At 39.9% G+C, this 19,793-nt stretch overlaps 2 protein-coding genes across 2 annotated transcripts in view; one reads left to right on the forward strand and one right to left on the reverse strand.

The window, feature by feature from the left end:
- Positions 1 to 9,092, reverse strand: part of fitm1l (fat storage inducing transmembrane protein 1, like) — a 28,477-nt gene extending 19,385 nt beyond the window's left edge. Inside the window, exons 1-2 of the mRNA XM_023292343.3 lie at positions 8,958 to 9,092; positions 1,176 to 1,345 (exon numbers count right to left, since the gene is read on the reverse strand). The gene's annotated coding sequence lies outside the window, so the exon portion shown is untranslated. The remainder of the gene's footprint in view (positions 1 to 1,175; positions 1,346 to 8,957) is intronic.
- The window catches only part of LOC111583290 (uncharacterized), a 32,575-nt gene continuing 21,487 nt past the window's right edge, over positions 8,706 to 19,793 (forward strand). The window contains 32 exon segments of the mRNA XM_035958328.2: positions 8,706 to 8,770; positions 8,906 to 9,113; positions 9,952 to 10,095; positions 11,037 to 11,193; positions 11,283 to 11,310; positions 11,482 to 11,587; positions 11,854 to 11,946; positions 12,060 to 12,123; positions 12,224 to 12,322; positions 12,410 to 12,513; positions 12,709 to 12,847; positions 12,927 to 13,045; positions 13,692 to 13,841; positions 13,929 to 14,099; positions 14,185 to 14,652; positions 14,758 to 14,963; positions 15,052 to 15,175; positions 15,282 to 15,418; positions 15,529 to 15,784; positions 15,861 to 16,103; positions 16,191 to 16,367; positions 16,463 to 16,608; positions 16,686 to 16,776; positions 16,864 to 17,253; positions 17,350 to 17,476; positions 17,565 to 17,683; positions 17,768 to 17,964; positions 18,046 to 18,229; positions 18,392 to 18,557; positions 18,643 to 18,767; positions 18,906 to 19,214; positions 19,299 to 19,502. Of these exon segments, the coding sequence (XP_035814221.2) occupies positions 8,913 to 9,113; positions 9,952 to 10,095; positions 11,037 to 11,193; positions 11,283 to 11,310; positions 11,482 to 11,587; positions 11,854 to 11,946; positions 12,060 to 12,123; positions 12,224 to 12,322; positions 12,410 to 12,513; positions 12,709 to 12,847; positions 12,927 to 13,045; positions 13,692 to 13,841; positions 13,929 to 14,099; positions 14,185 to 14,652; positions 14,758 to 14,963; positions 15,052 to 15,175; positions 15,282 to 15,418; positions 15,529 to 15,784; positions 15,861 to 16,103; positions 16,191 to 16,367; positions 16,463 to 16,608; positions 16,686 to 16,776; positions 16,864 to 17,253; positions 17,350 to 17,476; positions 17,565 to 17,683; positions 17,768 to 17,964; positions 18,046 to 18,229; positions 18,392 to 18,557; positions 18,643 to 18,767; positions 18,906 to 19,214; positions 19,299 to 19,502 (5,244 nt within the window). The 5' untranslated portion in view covers positions 8,706 to 8,770; positions 8,906 to 8,912.

Raw genomic sequence — 19,793 nt, forward strand, 5'->3', positions numbered from 1 at the left:
TTATATGTGACACTGAAGCTGCATATAAAGTGCATTAAAAGCGGCACCGATACGAAAATAAACATTAACTTACCGAACTATCAGAGTCCTTTCAGTGTCTGCTGGTAGAATCAGCTGAAGGCAGAAAATTGGTTAAAAGAAGCCAATGGGCAGAAAAACTGTCTGTGGAAAATGTGCTGCTCCACCGATAAATAAACCAACAGTTATTATATCAGAATTAATCCAAACGAGGAGAGCAGAGTCTCTGCTGCCTCCTCCATAGGACCTGTCAATCATTCCAGACCAGACTGTCAATCAAGTAGCCCCGCCCCCTGGCTCCGCAAAATTTTAACGCTCTAAAAAAAATTCAATATTGATTTATTTTAAGATCAGCCACCTGATCTCTCATTTTGACCATGAAAACTAACGAAAAAAAAAAAACTTATATCCAGTCTATGCACCGTACTCTGTTTGGCTCCACACTTGCTGATGACCACTTCCGGTCTCAGAAAATGAAAAAACGGACCTTTTTCCGTTTCTGTCTCTTACTGATTTTACTTTTTTATTCTAAATGTAAAATGAAAATCAAAGCATTTTTAAAATTTCGTATATCACTTTTTGATCATGAAAAGGAAAAACGCCTTGTATTTCAATTTTAATTTTTGTTTTTTAAAAGGAAAATCAAATAAACACTCGTTTTTTGTTTTTCAATACCCGTTTCAGAACGGAAAATCCAATTACCAAAATATACACGGATTCGTTTCCCATATTTGGAATTTGCAAAATGATAGCGTATAATCATGGAAGGGGGAGACCAAGCCATCTGAAATGAATTTCCAGTGGTGAGCTTATACCTGTGAGTCAGACCATATAAATCAAATAATGAGCTGAAGCAGTCATATAACATAACACACAGATTGTATATGCACTTAATTTAAATGTAGTTTTTCTCCAATAATACCATTCAAGATCGTTGGACTATTTTTTTTATCCATGCAGCACTTTCACTGCTGTCTGAAAAATACTCCTGAAAATACTTTACATCTTTGTCATCATGTAATTAGCGTACTAATATTCCAGAAGGTCCATTAGATGTTTGTCAGTGCCCTTCACGGTTGATTTCTGCTTTGGTGCTCCTCATTTCCATTCACCTAATGGTTGTTTAAATTAATCAGCCTGCAGTAGCACATACTCACCCCTCCCTGTGCTGCTTCTCCCAGTGCAGATCCATTAAAGGCCCTGCTATCTGTGTGGCGTCCAATCAGTCAGAACTGTCAGCTGTAGGATCTCAGCTCTAATCCTCCATAAAACACTGGCTGACAACACAAACAGTTGCCTGCTGCCGCTCCTCTGCCCTGTGCTGCTGCTGAAAATATTCCAAAGCAGAGACAGAAAGGAAGGACAATGATGGACATGCTCACTCCTGTCAAAAGACAAAAAATATAGAGAGCATTGTGTGGGTTTAGCTAGAAAAGTTCCACCATGAGAAAGTCTCCCGTGATGCTTAATTCCTACTAGCCAGAGCCCAGATTTCACTGATGGTGCCACCATATAATAATGGCAGGTTGTCTACGCCATTAGGGCTGCTCATGTCATATGACATAAGTTGTTGGATCAATTAATGTCAATGTGATTGCATTCTAGGTGATTTCATCAAGGCATGAAATTACTTCCACACCGAGTTTATTTCATGTCATTTATTCATCAGCTATTGATAATGATAATGCTGCTTTCAAAATTTACATTCCTAGTGCACATGCTTGGCACAGCACATGTAGATTCAACCTACTGTAGCTGTACACGTTGTGAAGGGAAAATTACTCTCTTTCCACTAATTGAGGTATTTCCTTGCAGCTGTTAGCTGAAGACATCCCAGAATATCATGCAGGTTGTATCTGTCAACTACAGTCACCTTAAATCAAGTTTTAGATCCTATAGATCTCCTCAAATTATCCTACAGGTTACACCTTTGACCCCTGTTCCTATTTGCTTCCCCTTAACTGAGGCTGGGAGCTCATTCAGGTCCTTTCTGTCCTTGTTATGACCCCAAGAAAGTCAGATGCTGTCAAAGAAGATACATGAGAGAGACAACTGCTGTAGGAAAAACATGACTTGGTTAAGTTTAGATATTGTTTAGTCTGATGTTATGGAGTAGACAAGTTGTCTCCATATTGGGCCATAATCTAAATATGGCATTCCTCCCAACTCAATATATACCCAAGGCTGAAGAGAATCCTCAGAATTGAGGCTACCAATGCTCACATCGCTGTGTTGCTCGTTGTGTCACTTCTCCTGATATCAGTAAACCGTACTCTCAACATGACCCATCTGAGGGTCCAGAATATCTCTGAGTCTACCTCCTCATTCGTCTCTGGACATCGCAAAATTCCCTAACACACATATGTAATGAAGGCCTCCAAGTGGACTACAAAGTAATATAATAACATCTATGCATTGGTGGTGTCCACAGCTGTTTGTGTGCACATCCCTAAAGGAGTATAGTCAAGGCTCAAGTGTAGTAACAAATCAGTGCTGAATAGTTCAGTGGACCTCATAGTTGTGCCTCTTTCAGTATCAGTGCATTATTATATTACTCCTAGGATGACTGGCATAGAAACTCCTTCATTCATGGGGACAACCCTTTAGTATATAAAGCTGTAATAAACACTAAGTGACTAAAAACAAACAACAACACGGTCCCAAGAGAAACGATAACAGTTCAGGTTCTTTGTCTAGTCGAGGAGGTTATTTTTCCCTGCATGACTTTGTCCTCTGTGCATGGCTCTGATCAGTTCTTGTCAAAGTGAGTCTTTATCACCGGGCTGCTATCTTGCCCAAAGTGCCACTGATAGTGTGAACGGTAAACAGCCTCTTGCCCAGTTTGTGTGGTCTGTTCATGCAGTGGAAGGCAGTGGGGTCAGGCAAGGTTTCAAACAAAAGGTCTATTAATATCTATCACACCCAGACTATTAATAAAATGCACACATGCTTAATACCAAAATCATGACAGAACAATAGTGAGGGCAGCTTTTTATGGATGCAGTACGTCTATTTATTTACTTCTTAGGGTACTAGCAACTGAAAGGATTACTTTATATATATAGTACAGAGCATGCTCTCAGTATTTATTTTTACAACATGATGTTTGAGCAGGCATATGATGGATCACTGACTTAAACAGAAGTATCTTGCCACTGTTCTTTAGTTTTAGTTACTTCCTGGTAGTAGAGAGGTTCATCATTTCATGTGTTGATGGTATTGTTTCTGGGTGGGGCTATCACATTTACATATTTTAATGTATTATGTAAGAAAAAATGTTTATTAATTAGACGTGTTGGGACTTTAATGACTCATCAGCATTCCAAAGCCCAAGTGGTGAAAGTACTCTATTAAATCCAAGCCAACATTAAGCTTGTCAAGGAGACCTTTGACACAGTCGTCGTCTGCCGTTTGTGGCCACATTCCACATTCATTTTAATTCACGGCCACCCAGCTGAGCACTTTTTCTGCCCGAGACGACTGTCTGTCATCTGTAATTTTACATTTTCAACAATCCTGCGGCAACATTTTAATACAATGTATGAACTTGAGATTCTGTTGAAAAGGCAAACATAAGTTGGCATGACCGTTCAGATGTAACAGTTCTTTCTTTGTCCCTCAGCCAGTTAAGAAAGTAAAACAAATATGAATTTATTTAAATCATTTAGCTAGACCATATCTGCTATTATGAGAAACTGTTAGGTTGATTGATTTGACCATGTAATCTTTCCATTTACAATATTCGTAACAATTCTGCAGCTAAATATTATCAAAATGTTAATATTGCATTTGACAGACAGCACATAATGATGGGTTTAGGACCTAAAAATGTGAGTTCTAAATGTTGGGACGTATGACACCTCAGTGCACGGTTACACCTCTGGTGCTGCACAGAATTAATCTATTTTGCCACTGATGGATTGAAATGAATGTTTATGTTTACATGAAGCATCTCCATCAGTTTTCAATGTAAAACTACTCATTATATCTAACAAATGTACATTAGAGAGAAGCAGACAGTAGTTTTACAGTGTTCTGTAAGAGAAATGTAACCCTAAAGTTGGGATCACTTCATAGGTAACCTGATGCCAGACATTGCCCTTGAGTGCTAATGTTTGGAACAACTGCTATTGAACAGCTGATGTGCATGTTATTAGAATCCGGCTGCAGTCAAGTTTAAATCTTTATCACCTCTATCGACCTGCTCATCGACCTACGAGGATACATGCAGGAGGTCATGACAGAGCTGTCACTGAAGTGTCAGCAGTGTCTGCTGACAGGATGGCGACCACATGCAGCGTATGCAGTAGATCTAGAGCCTGGCTGTCTAAACATGTTGTAATGAGAGAAGTGCTCTTCCCCAGGTATCATCCAACCACTTAACCCTGCTATCGTTAAGGGAGGAGTGAACTGAAAGCACATCAGCACCTGGTGACAGCTTCCATCGATTTTCTGCCATGATGGAAGTAGAAAAGGTTGAAAATTTAAGCAGCTTCTGCATTTAAGCACCTGAGCAATTTTCAACTGATTTGACCAATCTGACTTGGTGGTTTTGGTGCTGGAGCTTCTCTGCACTGCACAAATGCATAATAGAAACATGGAAAGAATTGGTAATGTCACAGTTTTAAAACGAGAGGACTTTGCAACAAACACCCAAGTTTGAAATAACGAAGAAGTCAATATTTTTGCCGTTGCTTACAAGCAGAGCCTAACAAAAGTTGGGATGGGGAGGCTTTCGTAGTAACTACTTTCACAGAGTGAATGCAAACATGAAGGCCTTTAAATAGACCAACAAATCAGTCCAATGAGATGTGATGGGCATAGCTGTTTGCTACCAAGCATGGAAACTAACAGTGTCCTGCCTCAACTGCCAGGAATTACTTGTGTCATAAATTTAACAGAAACAGAAATATAGACAACATATTTTGACCTGACAAGATGGCTCCAGACTTGGGTGTGCTTCATGTTTATATAGTTTAGCATAATAGCACATAAATGATGAGTGTTCAATAGGTCACAACACAAAGCCAAACCATACAGTATTAACCCTCTTGGAAATTGTTCCCTTCTATTGCTTTCTAACATTGAATCAATACTCAATTTAATTTGCCGCCTTTGACAGAATTTTGAAAAGAAGACTCTTCGATGTCAAAATGAAAGCAGATTTCTGCAAAGTAATGCCAAATAACTAAAAATTTAAAAAATAAAATTAGTTATATTTATTTTATTAGTAACTGTAGTATACAGGCAACTGTATCTGTACATCCAGTCACTGGTGAATCCGTAGAAAGTGTTTTTGAAAAGCATAAAGAGATAAATGGAAGGAATATGGCATGTGTAAATCTGCCTGGAGCAGACCTGAAAAAATAAATCTCAACTAGAGTTTGCTGGAAGCACATGGAAGAGTCTGAATTCAACTGGAAAAAGAATAGTTGCTCTGATGAAATCAAAATCAAGTTTTTTGGACATCAGACTAAATGCTATGTTTGGTGGAAACCAAACACACACAAATGGGATGCTCTGTAGCAGGTCCTGGGATGCTTGTGAGAGTAAAGGGAAAGTAGCAAACTAAAGGGGAATCAAAAAAAGACAATGTGATGCAGTTTGCAAGAGAACTGCAACTTGGGAGATGATTTGTTTTCCAGCAAGAGAATGATCTGAACAACACAGTCAAAGCTACACAGAAATGGTTTAATGACAACAAGGGGAATGTTCTGGAGTGGTCCAGTCAGAGACCAGACATCAATTCTATTGAGAATTTGTGGCTGGACTTGAAAATGGATGTTCATTCATAATCCCCATGTAACCCGACAGACTTTGAGCAGTTTTGCAAAGAAGAATGAGATGAATTACTTTTTATAATTTTGATTAATTAGCATTACTTTGAAGAAATCTTTTTTTCTTATTTTGACATGAAAGCGTCTGCTTCTGGGAATTCTTGTCAACATACAATAACTATGATTCAATGTTTAAAAACAATTAAAAGAGAAATCTTCTAAGGCACTTTGACAGGCAATTTTGATTGGCGGATGATGAGGTAGCGAAGTATGTGTAAGGCTATATAGGCACACTGTTGCAAGTACAGATGGCTATAACATTGTCTCTATTCAGTAGACATAGTGTGAAGAGAACATGAGCGAGAGGCCCTTTAAGTGTTCCAGCTTTGTCTATATAGGACGTGTTCAGAGACGATGTTGAGCATTGATAAACTACATTCTGGTAGCATTTAGAGAACAATAGGCAATCGCTGCAGCTATGTTATGTAAAATGGCAGAAAATAGACTCTATAGCAAAACAGGCAAAATGTGAGCCATTACACTGTCTGTGTATATAGTTTCATTAAGATGACCATGAATGGGATGATGAGCTGTAAGGTGACATAGGACACATTCTATGTACAGATATCTCTGAAAGTTGCAATATTAAAAAGGTGTTGTGCACAAATTCTTGAAAGTTGCATTCATCAAAAATTCACAGTTTTTTTGATAATATAATATAATTTGCTAAAATCTATTGCGACAATTACCCACTTGAGATGGATAATTTTTTGCTCAGACAGGCATACAAGAATATAGAATGCCAATAAAAAGCAGTTACCCCTCTTTGGAAGTTTTACCTTTTTTGTTTTGACAAAAATTTACAAAAGCAGACTCTTTCAAGCCAAAGTCAAAACAAATTTCTACAAAGTAATGCCAATTATTACTTCAAGTAACAGAGACTTGAGTAAACAGCTCTTTTCAAGTTCTGACACAAATTCTTCATTGGACTGAACCACTAGTGAACATTCATCTTGCTGTCTTTGAACCATTTCTGTGTAGTTTCAGCTGCATGCTTCAGGTCACTGTCTTGCTGGAAAACAATCTCCCAAGCTGCATTTGTCCTGGATTTACCTAGACATTGCTGCATTCATTTCACCCTGTATCTTTACAAGCCTTCCAGAATGTGTTGCTCCACACATCATGATACTGCCGCCACCATGCTTTACTGTGCAGATGGTGTGTTTGTGATGATGTGCAGTGTTTGGTTTGTTTGGTGCCTAAGTCTCTCGCATGCCTCCTGGTGAACTCTAGTCGAGACTTGATAAGAGCTATTTTCAACAGAGACTTTCTCTTTGCCGCGCTACTTTAAAACTTCAACTGGTGATTAAAAGGCAACAGTTCTTGTATGCACAGGCTTTTCCATCTGAGTTGCTGAAGCTTGTAACTCCTTCAGAGGAGTCATAGGTGTCTTGGTGGCCTCGCTCACCACTTTTTCTTGCATAGTTGCTCAGTTTTTGAGGAAGGATTGTTCTCAACAGATTCATGCATGCTCCATTTTCCTTCTGTTTTCTAATGATGGATTCAACTGTCATCACTGTACGTATGATTTTAAATAACCTTTTCACATATTTGCTTGGAGTGTCCTTTTTTGTCCTCATGGTGTAGTTATAGCCAGGAGTTAATAGGAAATGACAGTGCAAAAAGTTTTCTACCCAGACCCCCCCACTGGTCACAGCTGCCCACAAACCACACAGTCAGATTAAGTAATACACTGAAAATGGCATGCTGTTATAAACTATATGAGCAGGTGGCGACTGATACCTTTCCTGTTTACACCCTACCTCTGCTCCTCCTCACTGGCAGTGAATGGAATCTGGTTTCCATCCATGACCAGTCCTCACATGGAAAAAGAATTTAGCACAAGAGATGACAGGAAAAACGTGTGGCAGAATTAGAGATAGAGAGGGTATGTTTGGGTGAGTCACACACCAGTTATGCTGCAGAAAGTTCCTGGCACTGCTCCCGAAAAATCACATTATTTGGATGAGAGTTAGAGACAAACAAGCGGGGAGGGCAGCCAGACATCATCAGAGAGCCCTGTCATAAGTGATGAGAATGATGCCAATCACACCGTGTGTGTGTGTGTGTGTGTGTGTGTGTGTGTGTGTGTGTGTGTGTGTGTGTGTGTGGCATGTGTGGAAGCAGTGTACCTGATGTTGGTGATGTGTGTGTGAGTGTGTGTTTTTGCTAGCAGGTCAGGGTGGTGCCTTTGGCCTTGTAAGGCAGGGTTATCTGGGGTTATATATTTGATCCCTGCCTATGCTGCAGGTCCAGCAGCTGCTTCCTCTTCACCTGGCCTCTGTAAGTATGATTCTGCATTCATGCTCTTTTCCAGTGGCTGAATTTAAACTAAACAGGTTTAAATATGATTTCAATTAACAATAAAATTAACTAACACAGGGGCGGTGGATATTACATAATAAGATGTAGCCAAATGTAATTGTCTAATTAAAACACCTTTAACTGATACATTTTCAACTTTTGCTACTTACCAATTCTCCTTAAATTTGCCTTAGAGTCAGTATTTTCACAACTGTTGACGTGAGTTAGCTAATTTCACAGTCTCGCCAAAGAATATCTTTTATTATTATACAAGTTATTTTTTTCTCTGCTCACTGCAGGTGGATACTGATTTGTCTCATCAGTGTATACAAGCATGTTTATGTTTCTTTAGACAAAAGTGTAAATCATACATTATTTAAAATTTGAAAAAATATCCATTAGATACAAACAAAGTGAAGCCTTAATAACCTCTAGCAGTTGCTTCCTGGCCTCCTTAAGTCTGCGGTTGTCTGAACTTTGGGTTTAAATAAGATCTCATTTAACAATAAAACAACTAACTCAATGGTGGTTCTCTTCTTACTGCAGGTGAACCACTGATTTATACTTTGACGGTTGAGATCACATTTGAGTCATCTGAGCTGAACCCACCAGTAAATTCCTGTTTCTTATGGATTTCATGGCAATTTATACTAGAGTTACAGGCTGACATAATATGTTTATATAATAAAAAGTATGTGTCAGATACAGTCAGAGTGAAGCCTTAAATATATGTGTATGCACATCAGTCCAGACATGGGGGATGCAGAGATGTCTGTGTTTGGGGCGGCGGCTCCGTACCTGAGGAAGTCAGACAGGGAGCGTATGGAGGCCTCCACACGTCCCTTCGACATAAAGAAGGAATGCTTTGTCCCGGATTCAGTGGAAGAGTTTGTGAAGGCAACTATCCTCAGCCGAGATGGAGACAAGGTCACTGTGGAGACCCAGCATGGGAAGGTCAGTGGTTACCTTTTACTATTTAGCTGATATTATTAACAACACATAAGGGGTCAGCATCAGCGTGAATCCTACTCTTAACATGTAAACACAACAAAAGTTAACAAGTGTGGCTGAAATGCAGCAAATGTAGTAATATGGGGAGGAGGAACAACGCAGACTGTGGATGAAGTTTGTAAAATGGGAGTGATGTAAGGCTGTCAAAGATCTATGTGAATGAATTAATTCACAATTAAAAGGCAATTATTTAAAGTCTAATAAATATAACTTCTGCATCAGCCTAACCAGCATGTCAGAGGGTAAGCACTGTCAAATCCAGAGCCTGTTCCACTTCATTCTTCAGTGCACTTCAGTCCATTCTTCAGTGCACTTGAAACCAGCCTGTGCCAAAACGCGAGGTGAATCCATTTGGTCATTTTGATTAACAGGATCAGTCTGCAGGGTCAGTTACAGCAGCACAGGAAACAGTCTATGTCTATGCAAGTCCGCGTCTGACAGTGAGTGTTAATCTGAGTGTAAATCTATGTGTGATTTAAAGCGTCTATCCTTGAGTGAGTGTGAATACAAGTTTAAATGGGAGCCTGTGGACTTGTGCAATTAAAGTGTCTTAAAGTGTAACAAGACTGAGCAGCTGAGTGATGAAACGAGGCGTTGCTGCCATCTGGCAATAACAATGAGCGGCATGTTTTTCAATGATAAACAAGCAAGAGGGTGGTGCATAAACATCAACAGAAAATAAATGTTTTGTTTACTCACTCATAAAATCATATTTCCAAGGAACATTTATGTAAGGATTACATATTAATCAGAACACTGTATTCAATTTTCTTACTTCCAGACTGTGACTGTCAAAGACGCTGATATTCTGCAACAGAACCCTCCAAAGTTTGACAAGATTGAGGACATGGCCATGTTGACCTTCCTCCATGAACCAGCTGTGCTGTTTAATCTCAAAGAGCGTTATGCAGCATGGATGATCTATGTGAGTAGCCTGTAAACCTATATAGGACTATTCAATCCCAGTCTCATTAGGAGCCTTCTTCTCTGATTTGCTTGAAACTTCTTTATCACAAACTATGGTTTTTAAAAATTGTATCTGTGAATTATTTAGAATGATGGATTTAGTTATATGTTTTGCTTTGTACTACTGTGATATGTGTCTGCATATGGTTCACAAAAAATCACTAGTTGATTTCTGTGTTATCATTTCTTTGCTAATGTAATTACTGGCTCTGAATCAATGATGAGAAAATAATAGTGAAAACTTCAGGTTTTTATCTTTTATAGTTTCTGAGATATTGTCTCTCAAGCATAATATTGTAAAAGTGGGTTCAAAGGGACAATTAAAAAAAGGTTTTGGAAAGTATTTGATATATCAATCTAAAATTTCACAAACATCTTTACAAATATCTCTATTTTATGCTCCAAAATTTTTTGGTAAATGTGTAAAGTAAAGGTGGTCAAACAGAAATTGTTACTCCACCCAGGAACGTGGCAAAGTTATGTGACGATCGGTGTATGTTTGTCCTTCCATCTGTTCCATCAGCTGCCTGCTGATGATCACATGATTTTGATCCTACTACAAATCCACCACTGAGGACTTATTGGGACTTATCCGTTGGAAATGATAGGACTGAGCAGCCTTGGTGGAGTACTGCACTCTCTGAGTGCTTTTCTTGTTGTAAAATGTGATGATTTGAAGATGGAATGACTCAAAACAGTAAATTCTACTGTGGACCACTAAAAATACCAACATCTGCTTCCACAAAACCAAACTGTGTTGAATAATTCTTGAAACAAACTGAAAATGAGATTCTTGAGAATGAGAAAAGGGCATCAAACTCCTAAAATCCTCCATATTTCTCACTTACAAACAGCAATTGCCTGATGCCAGCATGACAATGATTTTCTTTGTGTTCTCAGACCTACTCTGGGCTGTTCTGTGTGACTGTCAACCCCTACAAGTGGCTGCCAGTCTATAACCAAGAGGTGGTTCTTGCCTACAGAGGAAAGAAGAGGAGTGAAGCTCCTCCTCATATCTTCTCCATCTCTGACAATGCCTACCAGTACATGTTGGCAGGTACAGTTTGGTAACATAGATTAAGTTTTAGAACTGTTTTGTTACATGCTGTATACCAACATATTCTCCACAAACTTGTTTTCTGGCAGACCGTGAAAACCAGTCAATTCTGATCACGTAAGTATTACCTAAAACTTGATCAATGACCCTACATGCGCTGAAATAAAATCTTATTCTGTATGATGCCATAGTTACCCATCCATCCATCCATTATCTATACACCGCTTAATCCTCACTAGGGTCGCGGGGGGGTGCCATAGTTACATATCAGTAATTTTGCAATTACAGTGGAGAATCTGGTGCAGGAAAGACTGTCAACACAAAACGAGTCATCCAGTACTTTGCGAGTATTGCAGCTGGAGGCATAAAGAAAGATACCGTCAACAAGGACAAGGTAAATAAGATCTATCAAATGTGGGAGGTATTGGAACAGAATATAGATATTTTTTTCTGACAAACCAAACTTAAACATCATCAAGTTACCAAAAATGGCTAAAAGTTCTTTCAAAATGTTTACCATTTAATTTTCACATAATCTGTGAGCAAAACCCCCCCCCCTCAAAACAAAACAATAAAAACAACTAAATATATTTACTTGATTCCACCAGAGGCTGCTAATGTTTCCTTGTGCAGCTTTAAATACAGACTCCTCTGTGACAGGGAACCTTGGAGGATCAAATCATCCAGGCTAACCCTGCTCTGGAGGCCTTTGGTAACGCCAAGACCATCAGGAATGACAACTCCTCCAGATTTGTGAGTGTCTAATATTTTTGTGACTGAACTGTGAATATTATGTATCCACCTCCAAAGAAAATAACTAGTAGCAGATATTAAGATATCTTTATATGCAAATTTTATCCTTTCAGGGTAAATTCATCCGAATCCATTTTGACGCGAGGGGAAAATTAGCCTCTGCTGATATCGAAACATGTAAGAACAACATCCTTTTCATACTTAGATTATTTATGTTTGGGTTAGGGTAGTTTTGGTAGATTTAACAGGTACTGATATCATCTCTCGTGTTTGCCAGATCTTCTGGAAAAGTCTCGTGTGACCTTCCAGCTCAAGGCTGAGAGAGATTACCACATTTTCTACCAGATTCTTTCCAACAAGAAGCCTGAAATTTTGGGTTTGTATTGGAATTATTCTTTTTGTGAAAAGGCGAGAAGAGCAAGGCATCAATCTGACTTTGTCTCATTCTCTGTGTGTCCTGCAGAGATGTTGTTGATCACAAATAATCCCTATGACTACGCCTTCATCTCTCAGGGGGAAACCCAAGTGGCCTCCATTGATGATGCAGAGGAACTGATGGCAACAGATGTCAGGCTCTCAACCATTCCCTGTTTTACAATGTTACATTAAATTTTAACCTAAATATCATTACTGAATGAGTTACTCTAATAAGAGCACTGTTTGGGAATCATTAAGTTTGTCTTCCCAACTTTCCCAACGTGAAAGTGTTTGAGCTTCTTTACCAGCTCAAATGTTGAGGTGCTTTTCTTTGCTCTTCCACAGAATGCCTTTGATGTGCTGGGCTTCACACAAGAGGAAAAAAACTCTGTGTACAAGCTAACTGGTGCCATCATGCACTATGGCAATATGAAATTCAAGCAGAAACAGCGAGAAGAGCAGGCAGAGGCTGATGGCACTGAAGGTGAGGTGTGACTTTGTTTGCAAGGGTAGCTCAGAAACAGCCCAAAGAGTTTTCCAATATTCACTTTATCTCTCCACAGATGCTGACAAAGCAGCGTATCTGATGGGCCTGAACTCTGCAGACCTCATCAAAGGTCTCTGTCACCCAAGAGTGAAAGTAGGAAATGAGTGGGTCACCAAGGGACAAAATGTTGCCCAGGTGAGAGCATGAGAAATGAGTTTTGAAACCCTGTTATCTAAATGTTCTAATAAAGAAACACTTCACGGTCTATATATGGCTTCATTTGCAATGGCTAAAAAAATTGCCACAAAAATACTACAAAACTACATGGGTTGTTGCACTCCTTCTCTCTTTATGAGGGATTAACCATGTTTGTCATGTAAATTTGTAAGTACCAGTCCCTTCCACAGATTAGCATGAATTTACCAACCACAAGGACCTTAAAGTCATGTTTACCATTTTGCTGTAGAGTCTCAGTTTTAAAGTGGCTTGCAATTTGCAGCAAATCAAACTGCTCTGAATTAAAAGCAGCCGCCATGATTTTAACACCTACTATATTTAACCAGTTAGTCATATTTGGGCTCGGGAAAAGTATCCCAAATAAGTCCCCACTTGCTAGGGGAAAGATAAGTAATAAGAAACAGCCAGGTAGATCCTGTTTAGCTAAAGTTGATATTGCTTTTTAAATTTAAAGGTAGGTAAACACAAATTTAACACATATTCTACTGAACAAAAAGGAGGAACTGAGGGCGTAGGATGCTTCTCAAACAACACATGGATGTGTTGTAACATGAAAAAACATACATTGTATTCTTTTGTATTATGTTTAATGCTTATTCCACAGGTGAACTATGCTGTTGGAGCTCTATCCAAAGCTGTTTATGAGAAAATGTTCCTATGGATGGTGATGAGAATCAACCAATCACTGGAGACCAAGCAGCCCCGCCAGTACTTCATCGGTGTGTTGGACATCGCAGGATTTGAGATCTTTGATGTAAGTGATCTTATTAGAACACTGTTAACCAGACCTCCTCGAACATAATATGGATGAATAACACATTCATATTTTCTTTCTTTCCAGTTCAACACCTTTGAGCAGCTGTGCATCAACTTCACCAATGAAAAACTGCAACAGTTTTTCAACCATCACATGTTCGTGCTAGAGCAGGAAGAGTACAAGAAAGAGGGCATTGAATGGACTTTCATTGACTTTGGTATGGATCTGCAGGCCTGTATTGATCTGATTGAAAAGGTGAGAGACTCGGCTATTACATGTTCAAACACAAATAAATAAAAGTCTGTTTTTGGTTTGAAACCACTCATATTTTCCTCCCCAGCCCATGGGTATCATGTCCATCCTTGAAGAGGAGTGCATGTTCCCCAAAGCCAGTGATACCACCTTTAAAGCTAAACTCTATGACAATCATCTGGGGAAATCTGCCAATTTCCAGAAGCCCAGAATTGTCAAAGGAAAACCAGAGGCTCATTTTGCCCTGGTTCACTACGCTGGAACTGTTGATTACAATATCAACAACTGGCTGGTGAAGAACAAGGATCCTCTGAATGAGACTGTTGTTGGACTGTACCAGAAGTCTAACCTCAAGTTGATGGCTTTCCTCTTTGCAAACTATGCTGGAGCTGATTCAGGTATACTGGCATGAATGTGATGTTTGGAGATTATAACATATTTGTTTGCATTCTAACATTACACATTTTTCTCAAAAGCAATGACTGAAGCAACTGAAGGTAAAAAAGAGAAGAAAAAAAAGGGATCATCATTTCAGACTGTGTCAGCTCTCCATAGGGTGATGTATAATATGCCTGTTTTTATTTGAGGATATAGTATTTTGTACATGATTTTTTTTTTTTAACAACCAGTATTTCTATATATTTATTTGGTCACATTAAAGGAGAACCTGAACAAACTGATGACCAACCTGAGGTCTACTCACCCTCACTTTGTGCGCTGCATCATCCCCAATGAGACCAAGACTCCTGGGGCCATGGAGAACCCTCTGGTGATGCACCAGCTGCGCTGTAACGGTGTGCTGGAAGGCATCAGGATCTGCAGAAAAGGCTTCCCCAACAGGATCCTGTATGGAGATTTCAAACAGAGGTTTTGTATCAGTTGTGCCACATACTATATGATTCCAAGCACACTGCAGTACAATACCCTTAGATATTTTTACTTTGTGGTCCTCTAGATATCGCATCCTGAATCCTGCTGCCATCCCTGAAGGCCAGTTCATTGACAGCAGGAAAGGAGCTGAAAAACTTCTTGGGTCTCTGGATATTGATCACAATCAATATAAGTTTGGACACACTAAGGTATCATCTGAAGTGTTTCTCTGATAAGGAAAAGTGGCTAAAAGTGATAGATGATTCTTGCAGATGAAGGTGGTGACAAAACTGTAATATCCATTTCCGTCATTAGGTGTTCTTCAAGGCAGGGTTGCTGGGACTGCTTGAGGAGATGCGAGATGAGCGTCTCTCCAAAATCATCACAGCTATTCAAGCCAGATCCCGCGGCCTTTTGTCTCGTATTGAGTATCAGAAGATGGTGGAGCGCAGGTATCTTTTCTGTCCAACTGATATTACTCATTGCACATTTAATATTGATTGGTTTGGGATTTCATTTTTTCTAAATACATCCTATTCAATTAAAAAAAAAAATCCTTTAGAGATGCTCTGCTAGTAATCCAGTGGAATGTCCGTTCATTCATGGGAGTCAAGAATTGGCCCTGGATGAAGCTGTTCTTCAAGATCAAACCTCTGCTGAGATCTGCTGAGGCAGAAAAGGAGATGGCTAACATGAAGGAAGAATTCCTGAAGCTGAAGGAGGCCTATGCAAAATCTGAAGCTCGCAGAAAGGAACTAGAGGAGAAAATGGTCTCACTTCTCCAAGAGAAAAATGACCTGCAGCTTCAAGTTCAAGCAGTAAGAATGGCACTATTGTTTTTTGTCTCTGAACACATCATTAAGATATGTGCTGATGAGATTAAATGTTTGCCAGGAGCAAGATAATCTCTGCGATGCTGAGGAAAGATGTGAGGGGCTGATCAAAAACAAAATCCAGCTGGAGGCAAAAGCCAAAGAGCTGACAGAAAGACTGGAGGATGAGGAGGAGATGAATGCTGAACTGACTGCTAAGAAGAGGAAGCTGGAAGATGAGTGCTCTGAGTTAAAGAAAGACATTGATGATTTAGAGTTAACTCTGGCTAAAGTGGAGAAGGAGAAGCATGCCACTGAAAACAAGGTATGAAAACTATCAAACTAGCATTTGTTTAATCAGATTTAATGCCCTAATTTGACATCGATTAATGTATCTTTTCATTCTTCACAGGTAAAGAACCTGACTGAGGAGATGGCAGCTTTGGATGAAATTATTGCCAAGTTGACCAAGGAGAAGAAAGCCTTACAGGAGGCTCATCAGCAAACGCTGGATGACCTGCAGAGTGAAGAAGACAAAGTCAACACTCTGACCAAGCTGAAGGCTAAGCTGGAGCAGCAAGTGGATGATGTACAACTTTTACTTTTTAAAACTTTACTGCATAGATGATACTGGTAAGTACTGATAACTAATTGTCACTTCTAATTACATGCATTTTCTTTAAGCTTGAAGGATCTCTTGAGCAAGAGAAGAAGATTCGAATGGATCTTGAGAGAGCAAAGAGAAAGCTGGAGGGAGACTTAAAGTTGACCCAGGAGTCTGTAATGGATCTTGAAAATGATAAGCAACAGCTGGAGGAGCGCCTAAAAAAGTAATAATTCACCAGTCAATATAATTATTAAACACACTGCTTTCATTGCCTGAAACTAACAAGATAAAATGCTGTAGGAAAGACTTTGAGATCAGCCAGCTGAATGCTAAGATTGAAGATGAACAGGCCATAATCATTCAACTCCAGAAGAAGCTCAAAGAGCTGCAGGTAAAAAATATGCAGCATTTGGCATTAATTAAATGCTACAAATATCCTGAAGTACTGAAACTTTTAAACATGCTGCTTTGACATTAGGCCCGTGTAGAAGAGCTGGAGGAAGAGCTTGAAGCAGAGCGAGCTGCTCGAGCCAAGGTGGAGAAGCAGAGGGCAGACTTGGCCAGAGAGCTGGAGGAGATCAGTGAGAGGCTGGAGGAGGCTGGAGGAGCAACAGCTGCCCAGATCGAGATGAACAAGAAGAGGGAGGCCGAGTTCCAGAAACTCCGCAGAGACCTGGAAGAGGCCACTCTGCAGCATGAATCCACTGCTGCCACACTCAGGAAGAAACAGGCCGACAGTGTTGCTGACCTGGGAGAGCAGATTGACAACTTGCAGAGAGTCAAGCAGAAACTGGAGAAGGAGAAGAGTGAGCTCAGACTGGAACTGGATGATGTGGTCTCCAGTATGGAACAAATGGCTAAGCATAAGGTATGTGTTACAGTCTGGGAGCGGTTTGAATGATGGCAGTGTAATACCTAGATACTGGTAAACAATACCTGTGAACTAGATATGTTTCTTTTGAAGACTACCCTTGAAAAGACCTGCAGAACTTTTGAGGATCAAATGAATGAATACAGGGGTAAGTGTGATGAATACCAAAGGTCCCTGAATGACTTCACCACCCACAAGGCCAAGCTTCAAGCTGAGAATGGTTAGTATTATGCTTATTTTCACTTCAAATATCAAACATGTTTAATGTTGAACAATGTAATTCTAAAATCTAATGTTCGTCTCTTCAGATGAGCTTTCAAGACAGATGGAGGAGAAAGAATCCCTGATTTCTCAGCTGACCAGAGGAAAGAACTCCTATACCCAACAACTTGAAGATCTCAAAAGACAACTTGAGGAGGAAATAAAGGTATAAAAATTACAATGTGGTAATTTATGATTGTATCTCAACACATCTCCAAGAAAATTAGATCCTTTATCTTTATTTATCCAGGCCAAGAATGCATTAGCCCATGCAGTGCAGTCTTCTCGTCACGACTGTGACCTGCTCAGGGAGCAGTATGAGGAGGAGCAGGAGGCCAAGGCTGAACTGCAGCGCAGCATGTCCAAGGCCAACTCTGAGGTGGCTCAGTGGAGAACTAAGTACGAAACTGATGCCATCCAGAGGACTGAGGAACTGGAAGAGGCAAAGTGAGTCAAATACATTTTGACTCCAACAACTCAGCAAAATTTAAAAGCAACTAACCCTGAATATGTCTCTTCATAATCCAGAAAGAAGCTGGCTCAGCGTCTGCAGGAGGCTGAGGAAGCTGTAGAGGCAGTGAATGCTAAATGCTCCTCTCTGGAGAAGACCAAACACAGACTGCAGAATGAGATTGAAGATCTCATGGTGGATGTAGAGAGATCAAATGCCGCTGCTGCTGCTTTGGACAAGAAGCAAAGAAACTTTGACAAAGTATGCTGTACTTTTTGTTGTCTAAAAATCGCAAACACGCTATATTTAATTATATCCAATTAAATATGTTTTGTGCAAATTAATCGTGTGCCGACTGAACGCTACAGAGCTTGATGTGGTGATTTCAATTTGAGATTAAGGAACTTTTACCTCAATATCTAGGTCCTATCTGAGTGGAAACAGAAATATGAGGAGTGTCAGTGTGAACTGGAGAGTTCCCAGAAGGAGGCCAGGTCTTTAAGCACCGAACTTTTCAAACTCAAGAACTCTTATGAAGAATCTCTGGATCATCTTGAGACCCTGAAGAGAGAGAACAAGAATCTTCAGGGTATTACATCTGTATATGTACCTACTCAACACATACACACTGCAGGTACCTAAATAGCTAATTAACTGTAACTTTTTTCACACAGAGGAGATTTCTGACCTCACTGAGCAACTTGGTGAGGGTGGGAAAACCATTCATGAGTTGGAGAAGGTCCGTAAGCAGATGGAGCAAGAAAAGAGTGAGATTCAGTCTGCCCTAGAGGAGGCAGAGGTAAGACAAAACCCAGTATAATCAATTTTCCACATATGTAAATGTAAAGCTGATTATTATGACTGTAATTTAGAAAATAGTTGAAATGAATGATGTATAATTGATGTATAATGTTTGATAAATTCTTGTCTGTCTTAGGGTTCTCTTGAGCATGAGGAAGGCAAGATTCTCAGAGCCCAGCTAGAGTTCAACCAAATTAAGGCTGACATGGAGCGTAAACTGGTTGAGAAAGATGAAGAGATGGAGCAGAGCAAGAGGAACCTGCAGAGGACCATTGACACCCTGCAGAGCTCTCTTGAGGCTGAGACTCGCAGCAGGAATGAGGCTCTGCGTTTGAAGAAGAAGATGGAGGGAGACCTCAATGAGATGGAGGTCCAGCTGAGCCAGGCCAACAGACAGTCGGCTGAGGCCCAGAAACAACTTAAGGCCGTCCATGCACACCTGAAAGTAATAAAAAGCATTATTATTATTTTACATTTTATCATCATCATTATGATATCTTAATAACCAGAGGACTTAAACATTTCCCAGGATGCTCAGCTCCAGCTTGATGACTCTCAGCGAGCAAATGATGATCTGAAGGAAAACATTGCCATTGTTGAGAGACGCAACAACCTGCTTCAGGCTGAACTGGAGGAACTGAGGGCTGCTCTGGAACAAACTGAGAGAGGTCGCAAACTTGCTGAACAAGAGCTACTGGATGTCACTGAAAGGGTGCAGCTACTGCACTCACAGGTAAAGCCAACACTAACTGTACGATTACTTGGGATCTCCCGAGTCTGATCCTTAGATCAGGACTAGCACCAATTAAGGTAAATTTTAACTGACTTGGTACTTGGTAACTTGGTATCGGCAACAGTCTACGCCTGATCCTTTGTTTACATCGAGTCACACATGTTGTTAATTTGAATAATATCCCTAAAATATGCAGCAACATCAATGAATAATTGATTTAGCACACTCTTTATTGGCTATGCATCAATATTGCTAGTGATGCTGCAGACACATGCTGAGAGAACAGCCATT

The sequence above is a fragment of the Amphiprion ocellaris genome, chromosome 10, assembly GCF_022539595.1.
Source record: "Amphiprion ocellaris isolate individual 3 ecotype Okinawa chromosome 10, ASM2253959v1, whole genome shotgun sequence".
NCBI classification, from domain to species: Eukaryota; Metazoa; Chordata; class Actinopteri; family Pomacentridae; genus Amphiprion; species Amphiprion ocellaris.